Source organism: Plectropomus leopardus, chromosome 2 (assembly GCF_008729295.1).
Source record: "Plectropomus leopardus isolate mb chromosome 2, YSFRI_Pleo_2.0, whole genome shotgun sequence".
Lineage (NCBI taxonomy): Eukaryota > Metazoa > Chordata > Actinopteri > Perciformes > Serranidae > Plectropomus > Plectropomus leopardus.
Genome location: NC_056464.1, coordinates 11,808,467 through 11,827,512, shown reverse-complemented (window position 1 = coordinate 11,827,512; position 19,046 = coordinate 11,808,467). Strand labels below are relative to the sequence as shown.

General features: G+C 40.0%; 2 protein-coding genes and 2 non-coding genes across 4 annotated transcripts; 3 read left to right on the top strand and 1 right to left on the bottom strand.

Moving 5' to 3' along the window:
* Positions 1-7,488: 7,488 nt before the first annotated feature.
* On the bottom strand, positions 7,489-11,793 carry LOC121950319 (zinc finger protein 497-like). Its single transcript, XM_042496278.1, has 2 exons — positions 11,560-11,793; positions 7,489-10,093 (listed from the first exon to the last, which is right to left on the bottom strand). Exons 1-2 carry the CDS (start codon positions 11,738-11,740, stop codon positions 9,174-9,176), a joined length of 1,101 nt encoding a protein of 366 aa, XP_042352212.1. The 5' UTR covers positions 11,741-11,793; the 3' UTR covers positions 7,489-9,173.
* A 1,157-nt stretch (positions 11,794-12,950) lies between these two features.
* Positions 12,951-18,787, top strand: gnl3 (guanine nucleotide binding protein-like 3 (nucleolar)). Its single transcript, XM_042501024.1, has 15 exons — positions 12,951-13,033; positions 13,253-13,311; positions 13,470-13,610; positions 13,755-13,874; positions 13,964-14,044; positions 14,131-14,266; positions 14,394-14,497; positions 15,194-15,344; positions 16,085-16,172; positions 16,352-16,529; positions 16,663-16,805; positions 17,295-17,431; positions 17,692-17,840; positions 18,083-18,152; positions 18,243-18,787. Exons 1-15 carry the CDS (start codon positions 13,021-13,023, stop codon positions 18,341-18,343), a joined length of 1,671 nt encoding a protein of 556 aa, XP_042356958.1. The 5' UTR covers positions 12,951-13,020; the 3' UTR covers positions 18,344-18,787.
* Positions 14,929-15,062, top strand: LOC121961652. Its single transcript, XR_006107070.1, has one exon. It is a non-coding gene; the product is annotated as a small nucleolar RNA SNORA47 (small nucleolar RNA).
* On the top strand, positions 16,865-16,939 carry LOC121961644. Its single transcript, XR_006107068.1, has one exon. It is a non-coding gene; the product is annotated as a small nucleolar RNA SNORD19 (small nucleolar RNA).
* Positions 18,788-19,046: the final 259 nt, after the last annotated feature.

Below are 19,046 nucleotides of genomic sequence, written 5' to 3'. Positions count from 1 at the left end.
CGGTGTTGTATCTTTAGATAAAACAGGGATCACAGAGACGCAGGCGTAATCCTGCCATCTCCTCTCTGTGAGGAACAGATCGATGTGTCATGGAGCGGTCAGACTGAAGCTGCGGGATATGTGAGGTGTGAGAAACCAATGACGTATCATTAATATTTTCAGTTGACATGTATGTGTGTGTGGGTGTGGGTGGGTGTGTGAGTATTTGGGGTTCAACCAGAGATAGCTGGGAAATGAAAACATCCCAAAAGATATGATGTTTGCCACTGGATCGATTAGATCATTTTCACAAGGGTTATAAATCATCAACATGAACCTAAAAGCAGAGTTGAAAAGGCAGTTTTCTGTCTAGGTTTTGTCAACAAGTCTTGTTTAAATAAAAGCTGTAACTTCAACGTTCTATCGTGGAGTTACACAGTTGCGAGATTCTTTTTCTGAACAACAGGACAGTGATAAATGTTTTGACCTAAATTGTTCCGACAATATTTAGGCAATCTTTCACGTTAAATCTATGCAGTCAAAACAGTTTATAAGACTGATCTGAATCATCTGCTCAGTAACTCAGAAAACTGATAGCTTCAGTCAAGCTGCAAACACTCTGAATCAGCCAACTGCTCGTCTCAGCCAAAATCAGCTGCCGCAACCTGCTGTCTGACATTTCTTCACGTAAATACACATAACTAAAGAAGTAGTGTCTTTTTCTGTATTAGATTGTTATAAGCAGGTCAGCATCAATATATATCAGTGGCATTTTTTGGCATTTACCAAACATAATTACACATCTGCTGAATGAAAACTGTTCTGCTGGCTGTATCTGAATACATACTTGCCAGCAGAAATACTTTCATGATACATTTGTTATCACTGTTGCAAATTAAACTCTGAGCGAGCTACCATTACACAATTGAGTGGTGTAGAAATGAGTGGTGGTGTCCTACAACCTGGAAATTAGTTAGTGAATTTGCACTCACGGTTTCTTCTACTATGTAAAATACTTCAATAAATACCTCACATATGAATTTTGAAGCCTTTATGTTACTTAAAAAAGGCATTCAGTAAAAAAAGTGGCGAAATGAGACTAGAGAACATCATCCCGCCAAGCACAGCTTTACAGCTTTGCTGTGATGGCGATATTGAAGTCATTTGAGCATGGTGTTGTTCGTTTATAGCCTAACGTAACTTCAGGAAATTGAACTTATGCTCCAGAAATCATGAAAGACTATTAAGACTTTCTTGCTGAACAAAACATGTAAGTTAACTTTTTTTTTTTTTATGCTTTGTGGAAGCAGTGACGTGCTAAAAATCTCCAATGGTTGTGTAGCAAACTCACAGTGATGACACAGAAGGAGAGTAAAATGCAAAATCCTTAAGGGCTGTTTGACATTTAAATCACAAGTTATGTGTTAATGATGAAATCTTATGTATAGTGGCACACACACTGCTTCCTCTCCGATTAAACTAGAAACTGTTGATGCATGGGAAATAGAGTAAAAGACTGGTTCATGCTTTGCGTAATTTATGTAATTTCTTTGGAACTGACACAGGATGTACACTGAATGATGTTGATCCTTAAGTTAAATTACTTTTGCTTTTGCTTTTTACTGTCATGATCATCTCTTACATACGGTATTTTCCAGTAAATAACTGCATGACTGAGATAATAGAAACTCTGTTCTCCCAGATAGGCCTGGAGTGGCTGCCTGCTGGGCAGGACCACAGGAAAATAGTGTACGGGCTCCCTGCAGACAGCTCTAAAGCGATGAATGCCGTTCCCCTGGAGTGAAAGAAAAGTCAATAGATGTGTAGCTGACAGGATATGTCATCCACAACACTACACATCTGCGACAGTAGGCTATGTTTTGTTTAAAGGGGATAAATTATGGTCATGCTCAGGTTTTTACTTTATTGGTAAAAAAAAACTTACTACTTTTACTATATTGGGATTCTACTGGAACATATATACATAGTTTGTTGTTCAACTGTGTTTTCCTCAAACTGTCTGTGCTTAAACAAATGTATTCACCCTCTGTCTGAGATGCTCCATTTTAGCATCTGTCTCTTTAAAGGCCCAGACACACCAAAGTGACATCAAAGAACTCAAGTGGCAACAAAGGCTGACTGTTGCGTTGCCTCATGTCACCTGTGTCTCAGTCTGTCACAGTTCACAGATGAAAAACCCAAGATTAAACTCAGAGGGCAGATGAACAAAGCAAAAAAAGTACAAGGACACAAAGTGTTCCAGTCCACTGACAAATTAACAAGGGGTTGAGCTGAGGCAGAACCCAAAACACAGGCAAAGTCAAAATCTAAATAAAAACAATCACAGGACAGACATGTGATGTTGGAAGTACGGAGCACAGAGACAATCTGGCAGAGAGCAAGTGAAAATGGACCAGTATAAATAGTAAGGAGGTAATGGGGGAATGAGGAACAGGTGAGTGATGATGAGCAGGTGGAGAGAATCTACTGATGAGGGCAGGCAGTAGGAGTGGCAGGGTCTGACTGACTGCACAGTTAGATCACAAATCAAACAACGTGAATAAACGAATGATAAATGAACACAGTGTAATACGAAACCATGACCCAGCCATTCATATCTACCTGAACACTGCAAAAAAAAACAGCCAGTGGCTTACTAGCATGTATGTTCTGTGCCTGTGTGAGAGGAAATGACTGTCACTACCAGCAGCATTCATCATTAAAAAATGGAACCCAGAAGACCTACATGATGCTAGTTAGCCACTTAGCATATTAGCAACACAACCTGGTGTTACTAATGTTGAAAAAAACAAAGCAAATGTAACTTCGGAGCCAGTTTCTCTGTGCCATCATTGCAACAGAGAATTACAGCACTTTCTGTTGTTGAAAATTACCAATGAAAGCTTCTCAGCGCAATTAGACATTTTCTGGCAGAAATATGATTTAGAATTGGGAATAAATGAACAGCAACCAAGATTATATGTTTTCCTGATGCTAGCATGTAGCCCAATGTAGCAGTGTACTTGCAACTCGAGAATGACTGTGTAAGGCGACACTTTCTCCTGTAAAAAATCACCAATAAAGGCTACTTTACACAGTTATGTTCCAGAAGGAATATGATCTGAAATTGGGGAGAAATGAACAAAATCTCCAACAAAGATTACGTTTCCCTGACATTAGCGTGTAGCTACATGTAGCTGTGCAGGCTATGTAATGTAAACACTTTTTAGGAGCCTAATGTGCCAGGAGCAGATGACCTGATGAAGAAATCTGCCTACTTTTACATCACATACAAGTATAATAGGTCCTCTTTAAAGTTATTCATAGCCTACATTATAGGGCAGATTTCTCTCTGTCCTGTACGATAGATACAAATGAGATACCTCTTTTTATGAATTACTGGTTACTGTGGTTGAAATATGTTCATCCTCATTCAGAGATCTATTTACAAAAGTGACACACTTTTTAGAAAATACATGAGACCCCATTACTGCTATCCACCTCCATTACACTCTGCCTCTAACCTACATGTATCTACTGACCACAAACCATTTTTACAACACTATATCTTCATGTCAGCCACATGGTTTATGAGCTGACATCTTCACTAAATGCTTTAACTGGAGATCCATCAACATTTGGATGAGATCCCTGGGGAACACTCATCTCAGCCCTCAATCAATCAACAGCTGTCAGACATTGAAACCTCTGGAGCTCATAAAATAATGATGCTCTCTGCAATTTTTAGATGTAAATAACATGGTGATTGTGCCAAATGTCTCCTTTCATGGAAGTCAGGAGATTATTTGTAATAAAACTGTCTGACAAAAGTAGGCCACGATGACTTTTTGGGTGTACCATTTATGAATGCAATTGCAACGGTGAATCAATATATATCAGCTTAGAAGCAACATGGCAAATAATTCATTGTATTTCTGTTGTTTCTGTACTTCAAAGGTTGATATGGAAATGCAAATCAGGCTCACTGTTACCATTTTACAGTTGAACACATTTCTTTTAAACAAAGAAACAGTCCAGATAAAAAATGTTACCTGCAAACACTATCCAGAGTGAGATTAATTTTGTAAAGAGAAGTTGCTGTTGAATCAATAAATGTAGGGGAGAGTGAGGTTGGTTAGGATTTTTTTTATGGACATGAAATAACCTTTCATTACTCACAGACTACTTGAACAATAATGAAAACTAGAATTACTGCTTCTAGGTTGTATGCCTCCTAAAACCAGTCAAGTTGCAGTTACCATTTATATCCATGTCTGTAATAACGTGGATGCTTCCCACATATCTTCAACCTGGCATCATTTGATCCCTGAACAGATACAGGTGAACATTTATCAAGTTTTTAAAGGCAAACCCAAACATGTAATGCACAGATCTGTAGAATGTACAGGGATTTTCCCAAAATTCTGATCCCCTGACATGGACTGGACATCTTGTTCTAGACTAAAGAATTGCAGGCTAAAGAAACACTGCAATCTAAATTCAAACACATTATATTTACAATGTCCTTTGTTCACACATTTCTTTGAGAAAAAGAAAGAGAAGTCTCAGAGATGTAATGTATATCTCAAAACCTGGGGAAAATGAGGCCAAAATTCGCTGCTAAGCCAGATAACATGAGAGGTATAGTAACTGAGAAAATATATTTTTTGATGATTTGAAATTTAATCACATATTTTAGGTATAAAAAAACATGCTAGCTTATAATTAACCCCCAAAAAGCCTTCAGGTAAAGCTCACCATGAAATACAATTTGAAAACACTTTCGCAATAAGAGACTCAGTCATTCAAATTAGCAAGGGATAGATTGAATTAATGAAATGCAGAGGGAGGTGTGCAAACCTTTTGTGACAACAGGGCTGCTGCATATTCTGTGCTGAATAAATGTATATATCTTGTTATCACTTAGCAAAGTATGTATTTATATGTGGGAGCCAACACTGGCTCTGAGTAAGTGAAAGGGATCCTCAAATAAATCCCTTTATGCTTGTCATCATCTGATTTTGAAGGCTGATTACACCGCAGGGTTCTGATTTGATTGCATGTGATTGGGTAATGTAATTATTCATAAACAGAGCAGATAGCTTGGTACACTGGTATATCAGACCGATTTGCCTAAAAGGGAACTTTATCTCAATAGCCTCTGTTTGGCTGCTACTGACATTTAATATGAGTAAATGAAATGTAGCGTATCGGCTGCATCTCCCTCAGTGTCCTGGCTTCATTGCATTGGACCTCCTGGCTGTTCCTGCCGTTGTGTGCATCCACCATTTCCTGTCTACTGGTACCCTGAGGAGATGTGGCATCTCGCTGCAAATCACAGGCTGTGCCCAGGTGCAATCTGCTGAGTCGTCCTTCATTTTGTGATTCGTCTCAATATTCACAGCTGCTAGCAGACATGCTTTATTGTCGACATGGAAACAAAATGCTTTGTTATGATGATATTGTGATAAATATCATAGGACTGAGTGAGTATTCCTCCTTCACATCTCAAGAGGCATACATCATGAAGATGTCAGTGGAAACATATTGCAGTCGTTCTGAATGATTAACTTGTGCATAAAGCTTGTTATGGCTCTCAGTGACTGTGTCTCTTTCTTACTGATGTACTCTCTGCAAAGTTATTATGCTTGGAGGCTGCTGTGTACATGGTCCAGCACAAGGCTGCATCCAGTCAGATGCATTTACAATAGCAGTTGTCAATGAATTCATAATGTGTAGAGCGAATGAACATAGTACAGGGCTATGTGATCTAATGCTGGTAATGGCAAATTCCAGTTTCTAGTTGTTCCTTTAATAAACTATTATTTTCTTTTCATTTGAGGTATAAATACTGTTAGAGAGCCACTCATTTCATTTATTCAGTCATTCATATTTGAAAAAACCTCTGTGGCAGATGGCAATTTTAAAAACACTGACTTGTTTCTTCATGAAAAACGCTGAAATGGAAAGTACTCCACCAGGTGTTGAAAATCTGTAACTACAAACACTCAGAGTGAGGCTCTTTCAGCATGAACCAGTTTTTTTCTTTTTTTTTTTTTTACTCATTGCTTGTCAAGTTACTTACTGGCTTTGCATCAATTTTATATTATTGACTACTTTTTATGGACAGCGGTCGGATTCAGAGTTAAAATTGAATTACAGTAATGGAGATATATATTGTTACCCGGTGGGCTTTTTCCACTGCTGACATTTTGACTTATCAGGGCAGGAAAAGCACAGGTGTTACTAATAACATTAATGATGGCTCTGCTCCATTCCAGTCTCCCAGTAAGCCATGACAGTGTGACAGTGAGCCAGCATGCACAACGCCATGATTCATTTTATTTTTTTACACCTGTGCTTTGTGTTCCCCTCTTATTCAGAGCATGACAATATTCTGACTCTGATGGGGGTCATATAAGCAACATATTCTGCATATTTCAAAGAGGCTGTTAATTTATGTTTTTGTAATTAAGATGTGAAATATGCTGGTATTATTCAGGTTTTAGTGCCAATATATGGGCATGCATACAGCCAATGTGGAATATTTTTCTCAACTGGGGTTTTTACCACAGTTTGCAACACACGGCCTCTCGTCTGTTTACTGTTGGCACTGTGCGTTGTCATGGATACATTGCATAATTTCTGGTCTGTAGGAAAAACACATCTGTTTTTAAGCTTTATCAGTTACTTATTTATCAACTGGTGTATGGATACACACAAATGTTGCAGCAGCAACCTTTTCAAGAAGGTGAAGGAAAGATAAGAATCAAACAAGTCTGCCAACAGTGTGGCAAAATCCTATTTCTTTACAAAGAAGCAAAATGACAAGCAGTTCCAGCTGTTTTACTTCTATTTTGACATGATATACATGTTAGGGAACAAAAAATTGGAGTATGCACATCCGCATGCAAATGGGAGTATTAGTGGAATATTGATTTTCATTGGACATGTAAACAGATTGGCAAGAATATTGTCTCTTTCTGAATAAGGGCAAAAAACTGATTTTTTGTGCATATTAACATGCTCACTGTGATCCGATCACTCAAACCACTTGCCATGGTGATCTGGGATGCATTTGACAACATATCTTTTGAAGTATAAATGCTAATGCATCCTGATGCTTCCTTAACAATGACATCATCCATGCAGGAGGTGGTGGTTGCTTTGGTGACAGTGCACTAATGCTCTTTAACTTGGCCATTTTAAGCTAGAGGGTGAAGGGTTGTGTGACATTGTTTTGTCCTATGGAAGAGACGCGTTGAAATCTGCCAACAGTGGTATCTCCAGCTGTACCGACACAACCACTAACTTAACAAGCATAGGTGTGAGAGGCGATGTGTCTCTGCTGTCCACTTGCGTTCGGATCATTGAAATGCCTACTAATACCTGGAGTAAACCAGCTCCAAAACTGACCAATATGCATAAAACACTATTCATCAGCACCATTTCATGTTAGATTTTTATAGTTGGCTCTGTTTGCATTAATTAAGACAATTACAATGGATACTCAGTTACTACTTTATTAAAAAATAACATTTAATACGCAATGATACAACACTGTACAGTAGAGTGAGTGTGCAGGGGGAGCAAAGTGTCCCAGAGAAGACTGTGAGTGAAGGGCTGCTGGTCAGCTGTGAGGACGTGCTGTACTTGTCTCATGCTGCATTCATCACACATGAAGGGTTCACTGGTGCACATCCTAGAGCTGCAAATATGCTCCGACATACTTTGAAAGTATCCTTTTATTTAGTTATCCCTTTAGAAGACTTCCAGATGCAAACTGTCTTTTTTAGGTTTTGAATTGTTATTGTTATTGTGATGTTTATTTCTGCAACAAGCAAGGACAAATGCCATTAAAAAACTCACAAACCCTGAGTTTCTGACTTTTATAATAGCCGGTTAAAGTCAGACATATTTCTGGTATGCCCTTATGTTATGAATGCAGCATTAGTCCTGAGAGGAGAAAGGTGACTTTAGGGTCTACTGTTCAGGGGGTCAGTCCAAGATAGGCAGAGGAAGTACCTGATTCCATGATAAACCAACCATCACCTCTGAAAATCAACCACAACTAAGGCCAATCCAAAAATGCCTCACATGTAAGTGACTATTGTGGTGGAGACACAGGTGAACATAAATCTTTGCGGACTGAGACCCCCAAAAAAACCACAGACAGGTTCAGCTAATACTGTACGGCCCTATTATAGAGTGAATTTCTGCACCGTGTTAGACAGATGCCATAGTGCATGTCGGTAAAAAAAGACACCACAAAGTTCCAAAAATGCATGGTCAATCGAGACTAGTGGTATTTTACAGAATATCACATTATTTCACAAAATAGTGGAGCAGTCTCACAATAGATTGATCCATATTTCGATGGACAAACATGAAGCACTGACAATGTGAGATGGCAGTATTTAGCTCTGCAACAATGTAACAGCACTAAGGTGAAAAAAAGAAAAATTATGTTGGAAATAAGTGCCAGATCAGACCTCTCACTGTAAGTCAGTCAAGTCCTCAGTTTACAGGCGCATTTCAGTGGCTTTTTGTTAGCCAAAATTTTGTGTCATTGGTTTATGTGCTACATAAAAACTACTACTGGCAGTGTTAGACTAAGCCAGAAGACACACAGGCTTCATTTGTCAGGCCATTGACTTTCTAGTTAATTGAGAAAATGGAGATTATTTCATGCACTTACTCATAAGTTTGGGTCCTAAAATAATGATTACAAGATGGATGTCAAGACTGCAGATTTTAAACTCAAGTGTTAACTTATGGATATGAAGTGACAGGTTGATAATAAGCCGTGACCGTGTTGAACACTGTTGCATTTCTCAATGCATCTCAGTTTAAAGGCATGTGTGGAAGACTTTATCATGCTAATTATAAGACTAAGGAAAGGCTAGATAATTCAGAAAGGCTAGCTAATAACTCAAATTGTGTCGCAGAGATTTAATACTCAGTGACAAGTACAAAATTAAGTAAATGACATACTAAACTGGCTAATACAAATTCTATCGAGGGACTATGGCATGGAGAAGTGTTAGGTTAGATAAGAAACTTTCTGTAAGAGTTGCAGAATTCCTAGTTCTTGGAAAGTAGGAAGAAAAGAAAAAGCCTTGTCTTAATGGCAGCGATTTTAGCTTTTCGCAGGAAAGTTTCCCTCATCAATATGGGTTGTTTAACAACCTGCATCATTGCCCTGAGAAATATGTTCCCTCGCGGCTATGGGTCTGGAGATGCCTTTTGATTTTGTCAGAGCGGCTGAAGCATTTGCCACACACAGGGCAACTGTATGGCTTCTCCCCTGTATGGATCCTCATGTGTACCTTCAAGTGAGCCATCTGTGTGAAGCCCTTTCCACAAATCTGGCAGCGAAATGGTTTTTCTCCCGTGTGGCTGCGTTGGTGCTCCTGGAGCCTGCCTGAGGAGCTGCAGCACTTCCCGCATACTCCACAGCGGTAAGGTTTTTCTCTAGTGTGCACTTGAACGTGCACATGCAGATGACCAATGTGACTAAACGCCTCGCCGCAAACCTTGCAGCAAAAGGAAGACATGTGGCCTTGTAAGGGGGATTTTTGATGAGGGCAGTCCACCGCATTGGCTCCTTGGTTGCGCATGTGAGAGGCCTGTCCTCTGTTAGCTCCAGTTCCATTTCCCTTAGCACCAACCATCTGTCCTCCATTCTCCACCCCGATAATGTCAATGTTGTTCTCATTTGAGCAGTTTGGGTTGACTGGTGCGAGCGGCTGGGCGCCACTGTTGGAGGAAGTAGAGCCTCTGTGGCCTCCTCCACTTTCTACCTTCACATGCCTCGAGGAGCCTCGAGATGCGGGATCCCTCTCCCTGTTCTCCACGCCTTGACTCTGAGGGAGGTTGGATGTGTGGGGGCCATCCTGGGGATATTCATTTCCAACACGCGGGGGAGTGAACATGTTCTCTGGTGTGCTGCAAGAGCCATGGCCACGAAGCTGGTCATCTCCTTGGTTGGCCCGGAGATCTCTTTTATCCTTAATTTGAATAGGGATGCGCTCTTCGTGCCCCATGCTTGGACTCCATTCCCGCCGTGGATGCTCACCATCCTCTTCATCTAAAAGTGCCATGGATGGACGATCTGAGAACATGACAGGAGAAAGAGTCTCAGAGGACTACTTGACAAAACCTAAATAGCAGATTAAACTTGGATTTTCCACAGATCCTAGCTGAATTTAGCTGAGAATATTTTTCATCATAGCAGTGGCACCTAAGCTTTTATTATTAGTTGTTGAATGTAAAGTACTCAACATGTGTCATTTCCTTTATATGTGTGCATTTATCTGAATTATTTACACCTGTCTTTACCTAGTTGCTACACTGGATTTCTGTATTATGCTTTTGGGAAATAGACCCAAATTAAAAATGTTAACTTCATTGCTGCAAACACAACCATGGTCATGGGGCACAGTGCGATACTTGCTGAACTACGAATGGCTCTGGCAGGTAACAGACTTTCATAGTTATGAATATCAAAATGGACTTGGTCCTTAACTTATTTGTAGTTAGACAACTTTTTCCATTAAATATGCAAAGAACTCAACTCAATACCTTGTTAACTGAAACTGAAACGTTTTACAGAAATATCTGCATTGAAACCTGGAAATAAGGTGATGCACAACATGTACACATTTTAACCAAGATGATCAACAACATACAGTACAATGAGCAGTGCGATCCACATGGGAACTGTGTTGCAGAAGTGCTAAATGTCCAAAATCCTGATGCCTCTTGTTTCTTGATCAGTTTAGTTAAAAAACAATGTCCTAAGCAATAGAGTCTCTTATTTGAAATATTGATATATCTGCTATTTAAAAAATCCTGGTAAATCCTGACATATAAAGTCAACAATAGTGTATGTAATGCCTACATTAAGTATTTACTCCAATAATATTTCGGAGATTGTGTAGCATTATTTCACATTGAATACAAGTGGGAAATTTTCTACTGCAAACATAAAAAAAACACTGATAGAGTGTGTAAAACATCTCTACAAAAAGACGAGAGTCAAAGTGACGTATTTACAGTCATAAGAAATAATAGCTTCTTTAAGAGCAGTTTAACAGCAGTTTCAGTCACAAGTGTACTCTCTGTAGACAGGGAGCTTTAACATTGGCGTAAGCAAAACACTGTGAAACAACAAGTGAATTGTGGCATTTTATTCTGTCGGTGTTCAATTGCGTCTGTCCTTGTCAAATAAATCGTTAATTAGTTAAGTTAGTACGTCAAAATGAACACTAGTACACAGGTATAGCTATATGCTAACTCGAGAGTAGCTAGTCGGCTAACTAGCTGGTTGGCTAACGAACAAAGGTTGCTAACGCGCTAGCCGCTCCACAACAACAGCAGCTAAAGTCAACTCGCTCGCTAACGGCTAAAGTTAACTTGTTTGGAAGTGAGGCAACAAGATTCTGAGACTATTGGCTGTGTTGTTACATTTGTCCTGTACGCGGTCGTTTCTATTTCACCCCCTAATGCCACCCCACAGACTCAGCAGATGGGACATAAAGGGCTGCAGCTGCACAGTTAGCTTTCAGCGGAGCTAACCTGGCCATATTTCAATCCCAGCGTCTCGCAGCCTGCGTCTCAGATGGTCGTTCTCCCGCTCCCTGATCGCTATCTCCTCCTGGTACTCCAAGATCGTGTCCTCGACAGATTTGTAGATCTCCTGCGCAGCAAGCATGAGACGCTCAGTCAAAAAGACGTTTAAAAACTGCAGTTTGGTCATTTTCTTGGGTTGCACGGAGCTCTTGCTCTCATCCAAAATGGACCAAAAAAGATGCTCGACCCAATCACGTGACCCGGAGTTATGTCTTCTTCTTCTTCTTCTTCTTCGCCTTCTCCTTCTGCATCGCTCCCCCCAGACTCCCTGTGACCCCATGACTTAGATAAAGCTACCTAAAACACGACTTCAAATCTTGAAGTCTTGAAATCTTGAAATCTCTGAAACACTAAATAGTAATGACTAAATATGCAACGATCAAAGTTTTAAAAGCTACAGAAATCTTAAACAGGCCTTTAATTTAAACCAAGTATTTCACATTTTAGAAGTTGTAGTGTGTTCATGCATTAAACTAAGAAGTGGGATAACACTAATCAAGCCACATAATATAGTCAAAAATATAGTCCAGCAACTGCTGCCATTATTGTGACAGAACAACATACCATAATGTTGTGAAGGGGCCAGTATTTATACCAAACTATGTCATAATTATGAGAACTCTACGATGTTTCTATGATATGTGTCTGCAAATAATAGTTAAGCATTATCCTTTGCTTTCATGGTCATATATTTAAAGAAGAAATCAGTGATGCTCGGCACATAAAAAAAAAATAAAAAGCCAGCTGTCTTAATTACCTCAGAGCCTCCTAAATTAGTTTTCTCAGAAAGGTAAAATATCTAACACATTTAAATGAGGCATACAAATGCATAGAAGTCGTCACTATCTTCATCATCAGCATCAGTACCATTGCCAAAGTCTAAAAGAAGATTTCTGTAACAGTCAGCACAAATCTGAAGAATCTATAACATGCAGTGTTGATTTGATTTACTTTAATTTACTGGTTACAGAATTCAGAATGCATCGACAAGTAAAAAGGTATTGAACATTAACAACTGGCTACATTGGGCACAATTTGGATACAACTTAGGAATTAGCTTTAGTCATTTTCACAAATGAACCTATTGACAACATATAGCAATCATATCATGTCTTCAAATTACTTTTTAATTTTAAATTATTATTATTATTATTATTATTATTATTATTATTATTATAATTTTTATTATTATTATTATTTTTATTTTTATTATTATTATTATTATTATTATTATTATTATTATTATTATTACAGTAATAATAACAGTTATGATCATATAAGTACTCCAGGTCGGCAGGTGGCGGAACTTGCGCTGACAAAAGCGGAAATGACGAAACACCAAACTTGTGCACTCCTCCTCCACGTGCAGTGCCAGTGCAGGCACATTGGCAGACCCTGAGCTCCACGATGAGACGACCAAGTAAGTAATCACTAATAGCGATGTCCCACTATCGTATAAGCGAATAAAAACTACGTTTATTTAGATGTTTTTTTCTGGTCGGTGAACTCAACAAGCTAATAAACTAACAGTGTTATTTGTTAACAGTCACTATTTGTCGGTTTGCTTTAGCTTCGGCTTTTGCTAACGTCAACTATTTTACCGACATTAAACTGCTTTACTTTTATATTTTGTCTTCAGAATTAAAGAAAGCAAGTAAGCGGGTCTCATGCTCCAAACGCTATAAAATACAGAAAAAGGTAAGTGTATAACTTTGTCTCTTAATACTAATAAGATAAGATATGGACGATGAGGCCTTTGTGAACGAGATGAGATATTTTCTGCTGACTAAGACCTCATTTGGACTAACTAGTTTCATTGTACACAGGAAATTAAGATACATTTTTCGTGTGTGTAGGTCCGGGAGCATGCCAGAAAGCTGAGAAAAGAGGCAAAGAAGAAAGGAGTGAGCAAACGAGTGAAGAAGGACCCCGGAGTTCCCAGCAGCGCTCCCTTCAAAGAGGAGGTGCTCAGGGAGGCCGAGCAGAGGAGGCTACAGGTCTGCATCATGTGCTCCTCTAATCCACTTAATCACAGCAGCTACCTTTGTATAAATGTGTCACTTCCAGATCGGCTAAGATCATCTCATGGTATAGTCTACTGTTATAGCTGCAACGATTGAGCTTTTTGTTTTGTCTGGCAGATTGAAGAAGAAAAAGAGAGAAAGAAACAAGCGAAAAAAGAGGAGCGAGCACAGAAGAGGAAAAAGGAGAGGGAGGCTACCAGTCAAGAAACCGAACCCAAAGCCAAGAAGGCTCGGCAGGTAAAACACTAAAAGAATCCATCATTTCAAAATGTTTATCGCTCCACTGTTGAATTATTTTACATTTTTGTGGTCTTTTTTTCCCATAGGATGAGGCTGGAAAGAAGTCAGGGAAACAGTCTGCCCCAGACAAGAACTCCAAACAGTACATTTGTTCTGAATTAAATAAGGTAAAACATCCTGGTGCAAGTCAGTGTTTTACTTTAGAAAAGGAACCTGATAATATTCAACCTGATCTCCCGCTCTACTTTCTCAGGTTATTGATGCATCTGATGTAGTAATAGAGGTCCTCGATGCTCGGGATCCACTGGGCTGCAGGTGTCCACAGTTGGAGGAGGCGGTGCTGCAGAGGGAAGGCAACAAGAAACTGATTTTAGTTTTAAGCAAAATAGGTAAGTAGACATGAGACGCCATGTTATCATATAGTCACGTACACACACTGATGAGCAGGTTTGTTGTAAGTTTGTGTGAAAATGGCTTGTAATGACTGTAAATGTTCTTTGATTTTCTGTGCTGTAGATCTGGTGCCAAAGGAGAATGTGGAGAAGTGGATACAGTGTCTGCAACTGGAGTTTCCAGTTGTGGCGTTCAAAGCATCGACACAGATCAAGGACAAAACAGTGGTAGGAGGTGCATTTTACACATACATGACCGTAAACAAATGTCTCCACTTGCAGCCTGTAATGCTTTATATGAACACAGTTGAACTTTTTTTTGGTAGGTGACCCTTTATTTTAGAATCATGTCAGTGTTTGGATGCATTTACCTACCCTTTGTCTCAATTACAAAGCCTCTAAACTCTTGTTTTCTTATCTATTTTCATCTTCATCCGGCTTTTTGCAACATAGTTAGCATTTTTATATCCAGAATTTAAATGAATTGTAATACAAATGTGTGAGGGGTCAGCTGTCAATAACCAAAGAAGGTCGAGGCTACAGTTTCCACTTTTCAAGGCAGGAAATGAATTGTTCCACTCCTTCCCTCCTATAGTTTGAATTGGTTTATTTCCAAGAACAAACTGCTGCTAATTTTAGGTTGACCGTTTATTGTAATGTGGAGGACTGAGAAGGTTAAGCAGCTTGTGCTATGCTGTTATAACTGGTTATAACCTCCAAGAGTAACACACAAACCGCACTATTAATTGGCTTTGTCATAAGCAGAGCTGATGAGTGTGTTTGTGAACAAAAGTGTTTTAGAATATTTTTACAATATTTGCATGCTATATTACTCAGACTTGAAATACAAACTAAAAGAAGTGTTTATTTGTGGATGATACTTACAGTCATTTTACATCAGCCATGTTTCATTTGTTTCACCAGCAAGCCAGGAAGAGCCGGATAGTCGCCTCCAATGAAGTCCTGGACAGGTCCAGAGCAGCAGCCTGCTTCGGAAACAGTCCTCTCACTGAGCTGCTTTCGAGTTATGCTGCGAAGACAGAGAAAGAAGCTCCACTCAGAGTGGGTGTAGTTGGTAAGCACAGCTTTTTTCCTACTTAAATCTGCAGCTCATTGAGATTGTATTGTCAGCTGTGGCTTTAGATGAAGTTTTGAGTTTTATAAAGATTTAAAATCCTTTATCCTAAAGGTGTTTTCTGATGGTACTTGCTTGGAACTGCTCCTGACTTAAATAGACAGGCAGTTAAGCACTTCATGAGTAAACTACAGGTGCACTAAGCATGGTAACCATGGAAACGGTATAATTTATCTCTAGTTGCAGAGCGATTTGATGATACATAATGGCAATCCCAGTCTTTGATGCCAACCACAGACAGTTATTGTTGCTAAAATAATGCATACAATTACCTGATGGATTCAGTCTTGTGTTGATGCTCAGCTGTTAATGTGCATAATAACTGTTACATTTTAAAGAACTCATGAATATCAAGGATCAGTCTCTCATCCATTGACTTGCACTGCATGTTTCGACTTGCATAGAAAAAAAGGCTGAGGCAGTTGAACTCTAACAGAGGGCATGTGCGTGAGACAAGCACCGCAGTTTCACGAGTCGCTCTGCGTGTCAGGCTGCCCCCTACCTGCCTGCTGGCCTCTTACCAAAAATGAATAACTAGGAGCGTCAGTCTGTCCCCGTTTGAAAAGACGTGTATGCAGTCCTGTGGTTACACCTTTAAGATTCTGGTTGTGTTCATTTCTTTAAAATTTGCTTGAAATACACGATCTGAATGTTCACCTCTGATGCAAACTAACCGTCAGGTTTTCCGAACGTGGGGAAAAGCAGTCTTATCAACAGCATGAAGGGGATCCTCGCCTGCAACGCCGGCATCAAGAGAGGCATCACAAAGTGAGTGGCAGATCTTATGCATGAATTTAAACACAGTAATGGCATTTTTTCTAACGAATTCTGCACATCTGTGAGAATATTTTTAAATTGTTCTAAGTTTTAATTGGCATATTTCTTAGCCCCCCCCTTTTTGGTAGTAAATCCCAATAGTCAAATGTTACCTGTTACCGTCCCCTCAGATCCATGCAGGAGGTGCACATCTTGAAGAACGTGAAGCTAATAGACACCCCTGGAATCATAGCATCACCACTGAACCCGCCAGCCTCCATGGCTCTGAGGAGCCTGCAGGTGGAGGAGGGCCAGGAGAGCGTGCTGGAGGCTGTCAGGACTCTGCTGAAACAGTGCGACCACAGCCAGGTACGAGGAGTTCTCATCACAGGAGACGTGTTGTGGTTGGTTGGTGGACGTGTTCTGGTTAGATGGATTTGTGTGTTCTTCTATAAATTCAGAAGATTGAATAATTTCATTTCATGTGTTCTCATGGTTTCAGATCATGCTTCAGTACAATGTCCCTGACTTCAGAAACTCGGTGGAGTTTTTAACCATGTTCGCCAAAAAGCGTGGATATCTGCAAAAGGGCGCAGTCCCCAACACAGAGCAGGCAGCCACAGCTTTCCTCGCAGACTGGACAGGGTGAGCGTTTGTATTCTCCTGAAGGACTGGGAAGGGTGGGGAGCTGTAGTGCACCAGTGTGGAAATGAGGACAAAAATGCAAGTCTGGATTTAATAATGAAGACTTCTAATCCAACTCTGATCCTAACACTGTGCCGAGGTAACTGTTAATATAACCTCGTTTCCACCATCAGCCCGATTCAGTTCAGTTCCTAATGCACTGGAACAGTTACTTTTGGTTGGAATCAACCACAACTTTTGTGGACGATGGACTAGGTGGAGACGTTCCTCATCATTGTTGGTGAAGGAGAAATACAGCAAAAGCTGGATGGAGCATTGACCCAAGACAAATGAAGTATTTAGGTACATGTCAATATGGGTTCTGAGGGCACAGTCCTGAAAGTGTTTTTGGTGGAAATGCTGGTCATGTGAGTTCATTCAGTAGAGCAGAGAGCGCTGTGTCGTACATGATCTCACAGAAGTCTGTGTCTCTGGTTCATGTCTCCTCAGACCCAAGACGAGCTACCACTGTAAGCCACCGGAGAACCACAGCCTGCCCGCCTACATATCCGACGCTATTGTTGCTGAGATGCAGAACGGCTGGGATCTAAAAATTTTGAAAACGGGCAACGAGGAAACTCTGAAAGGTAGCAGTTTGCTTAATGTGATTCTTTATGTGGCAGTTTGGTGTAAAGTTTGCAGTCTCATTAATTGGAAATGTTAAAGTGCACAGCTCCAAAACACAGAAGCACTGGAGGTCAGTCAGCTGTATCAACTGGTTTTCTTCTCCGTGTGCAAAGAGCAACATGAACACTTGGGGCCACTAATGAACCTTTAGACTCCAGACTTGTCAATGTTCTTGTCACTTCTTTCTGTGTAACTGAAAACTTCTCCTTTTTTTTTTTAGGTGTTAAATTCCCGAGCCAGGCCAGCAGTATAGGCTTCACGTCTAAAGGCCAGACTGCAGGTCTGCTGAGTGCCAGCGACATCTCTGAAGATAAAAGTGGTGCTGAAGCCGCAGAGATGGAACCACAGCAGAATGATGAGAATAATGAGGTAACTATAAATGAAATTGTCCTTCTGGAAAACTGCCAGACAATACAGCTGCTTCTAATTATGTTTTCAGTCTGGTCTCCTGGAAATGAGGACAAAAATTCAAGTCTTGATTTGTTTATGAAGACTTCTAATCCAACTCTGATCCTGTTGGCTGGACTTTTCTTACTGAAATCACTGTGTATCTCAGGGATTGTTGGACTTTAAAAAGTTGAAATAGCTGTTTTGTTTTATTTTGCTTGCAGTCTGAACAGACTGCAGAGGAGGCAAATGGAGCAGAAGCACCAGAGAAACCAAAAAAAGCCTCACTTAAAAGTAAGTTCTGTTTTGAAAATGTCCTTCAATTTATTATGAAAATCTCCACCTATTAGGCCTCATTTTTTTACATCTTGCATTGTTTTCCAGAAAAACCAGGCCATGTGCAGTTCCGGTCAGTTCCCGTTGACATCAGCCTCTCTGCAGCTACAACAGATGACGCCTATGACTTCAATACAGACTTTAAATGAGCGTTGCGTTCTCTGTCTGGAGGACATGCAGACCTGGATTTGTCAGCATTAACTAATGTGCTGACGTAAAGAGTCACTGTCAGGGTGCTCTTGACCACCTCATGACGGGCAAAGTTGATCAGAATCACAGTTTGAAAGGCACTGCCTGGTCGATCGTGTTTGTGACCTCCTTTCAAACTTTGATTCTGGAAGACAGCAGGACGGTTTCCAGACAAGGACTGACCTTTATCACAGACAGCATTTTCCATTGATAATTCAATTGAATTTGTCTAGGACAAACCCCTGCCCAGAAAATTGACTTTATCTGTTAAGTGGCCATGTATATATCTGCTGGCATCTTTTCCCAGATGCTGTCGGTGTTTTAAGTGTCCAGAGGTTATTTGTGTTCATGCAGAAACTGTATATAGATGACGTATTATAAATAAACCCACTGCAAAGCCCAAAGCTGGTAGTTATTCTTGCTGTGTTTTTCCAAAATCATGAATTTAATCTGCAACATGTTCATGCTTGAGCTGCATTTTTATGCCTATGCAACAGCTGAGGCCAGGGGCATTACGTTTTTGGGTTGTCTGTCCATCCCATTCATATGAGTGCTATATTTCAAGAATACCTTGAGGGAATTTCTTTAAATTTTATGCAAATGTCCACTGGGGCTCCAGAACTTGTCAGACTTTGGTGGTCAAAGCACAAAAGTCAAGGTCAC

What these genes read in the sequence shown, in the direction of transcription:
- LOC121950319 (XM_042496278.1), bottom strand. Translation starts at nt 11,740, where the DNA reads ATGACCAAACTGCAGTTTTTAAACGTCTTTTTGACTGAGCGTCTCATG. An exon ending in TGGGATTGAAATATGGCCAG is followed by an intron (nt 10,094 to 11,559) that starts GTTAGCTCCGCT and finishes TCATGTTCTCAG; the next exon opens with ATCGTCCATCCATGGCACTT.
- gnl3 (XM_042501024.1), top strand. An exon ending in TTTAGTTTTAAGCAAAATAG is followed by an intron (nt 14,267 to 14,393) that starts GTAAGTAGACAT and finishes TCTGTGCTGTAG; the next exon opens with ATCTGGTGCCAAAGGAGAAT. An exon ending in AGATCAAGGACAAAACAGTG is followed by an intron (nt 14,498 to 15,193) that starts GTAGGAGGTGCA and finishes TTGTTTCACCAG; the next exon opens with CAAGCCAGGAAGAGCCGGAT.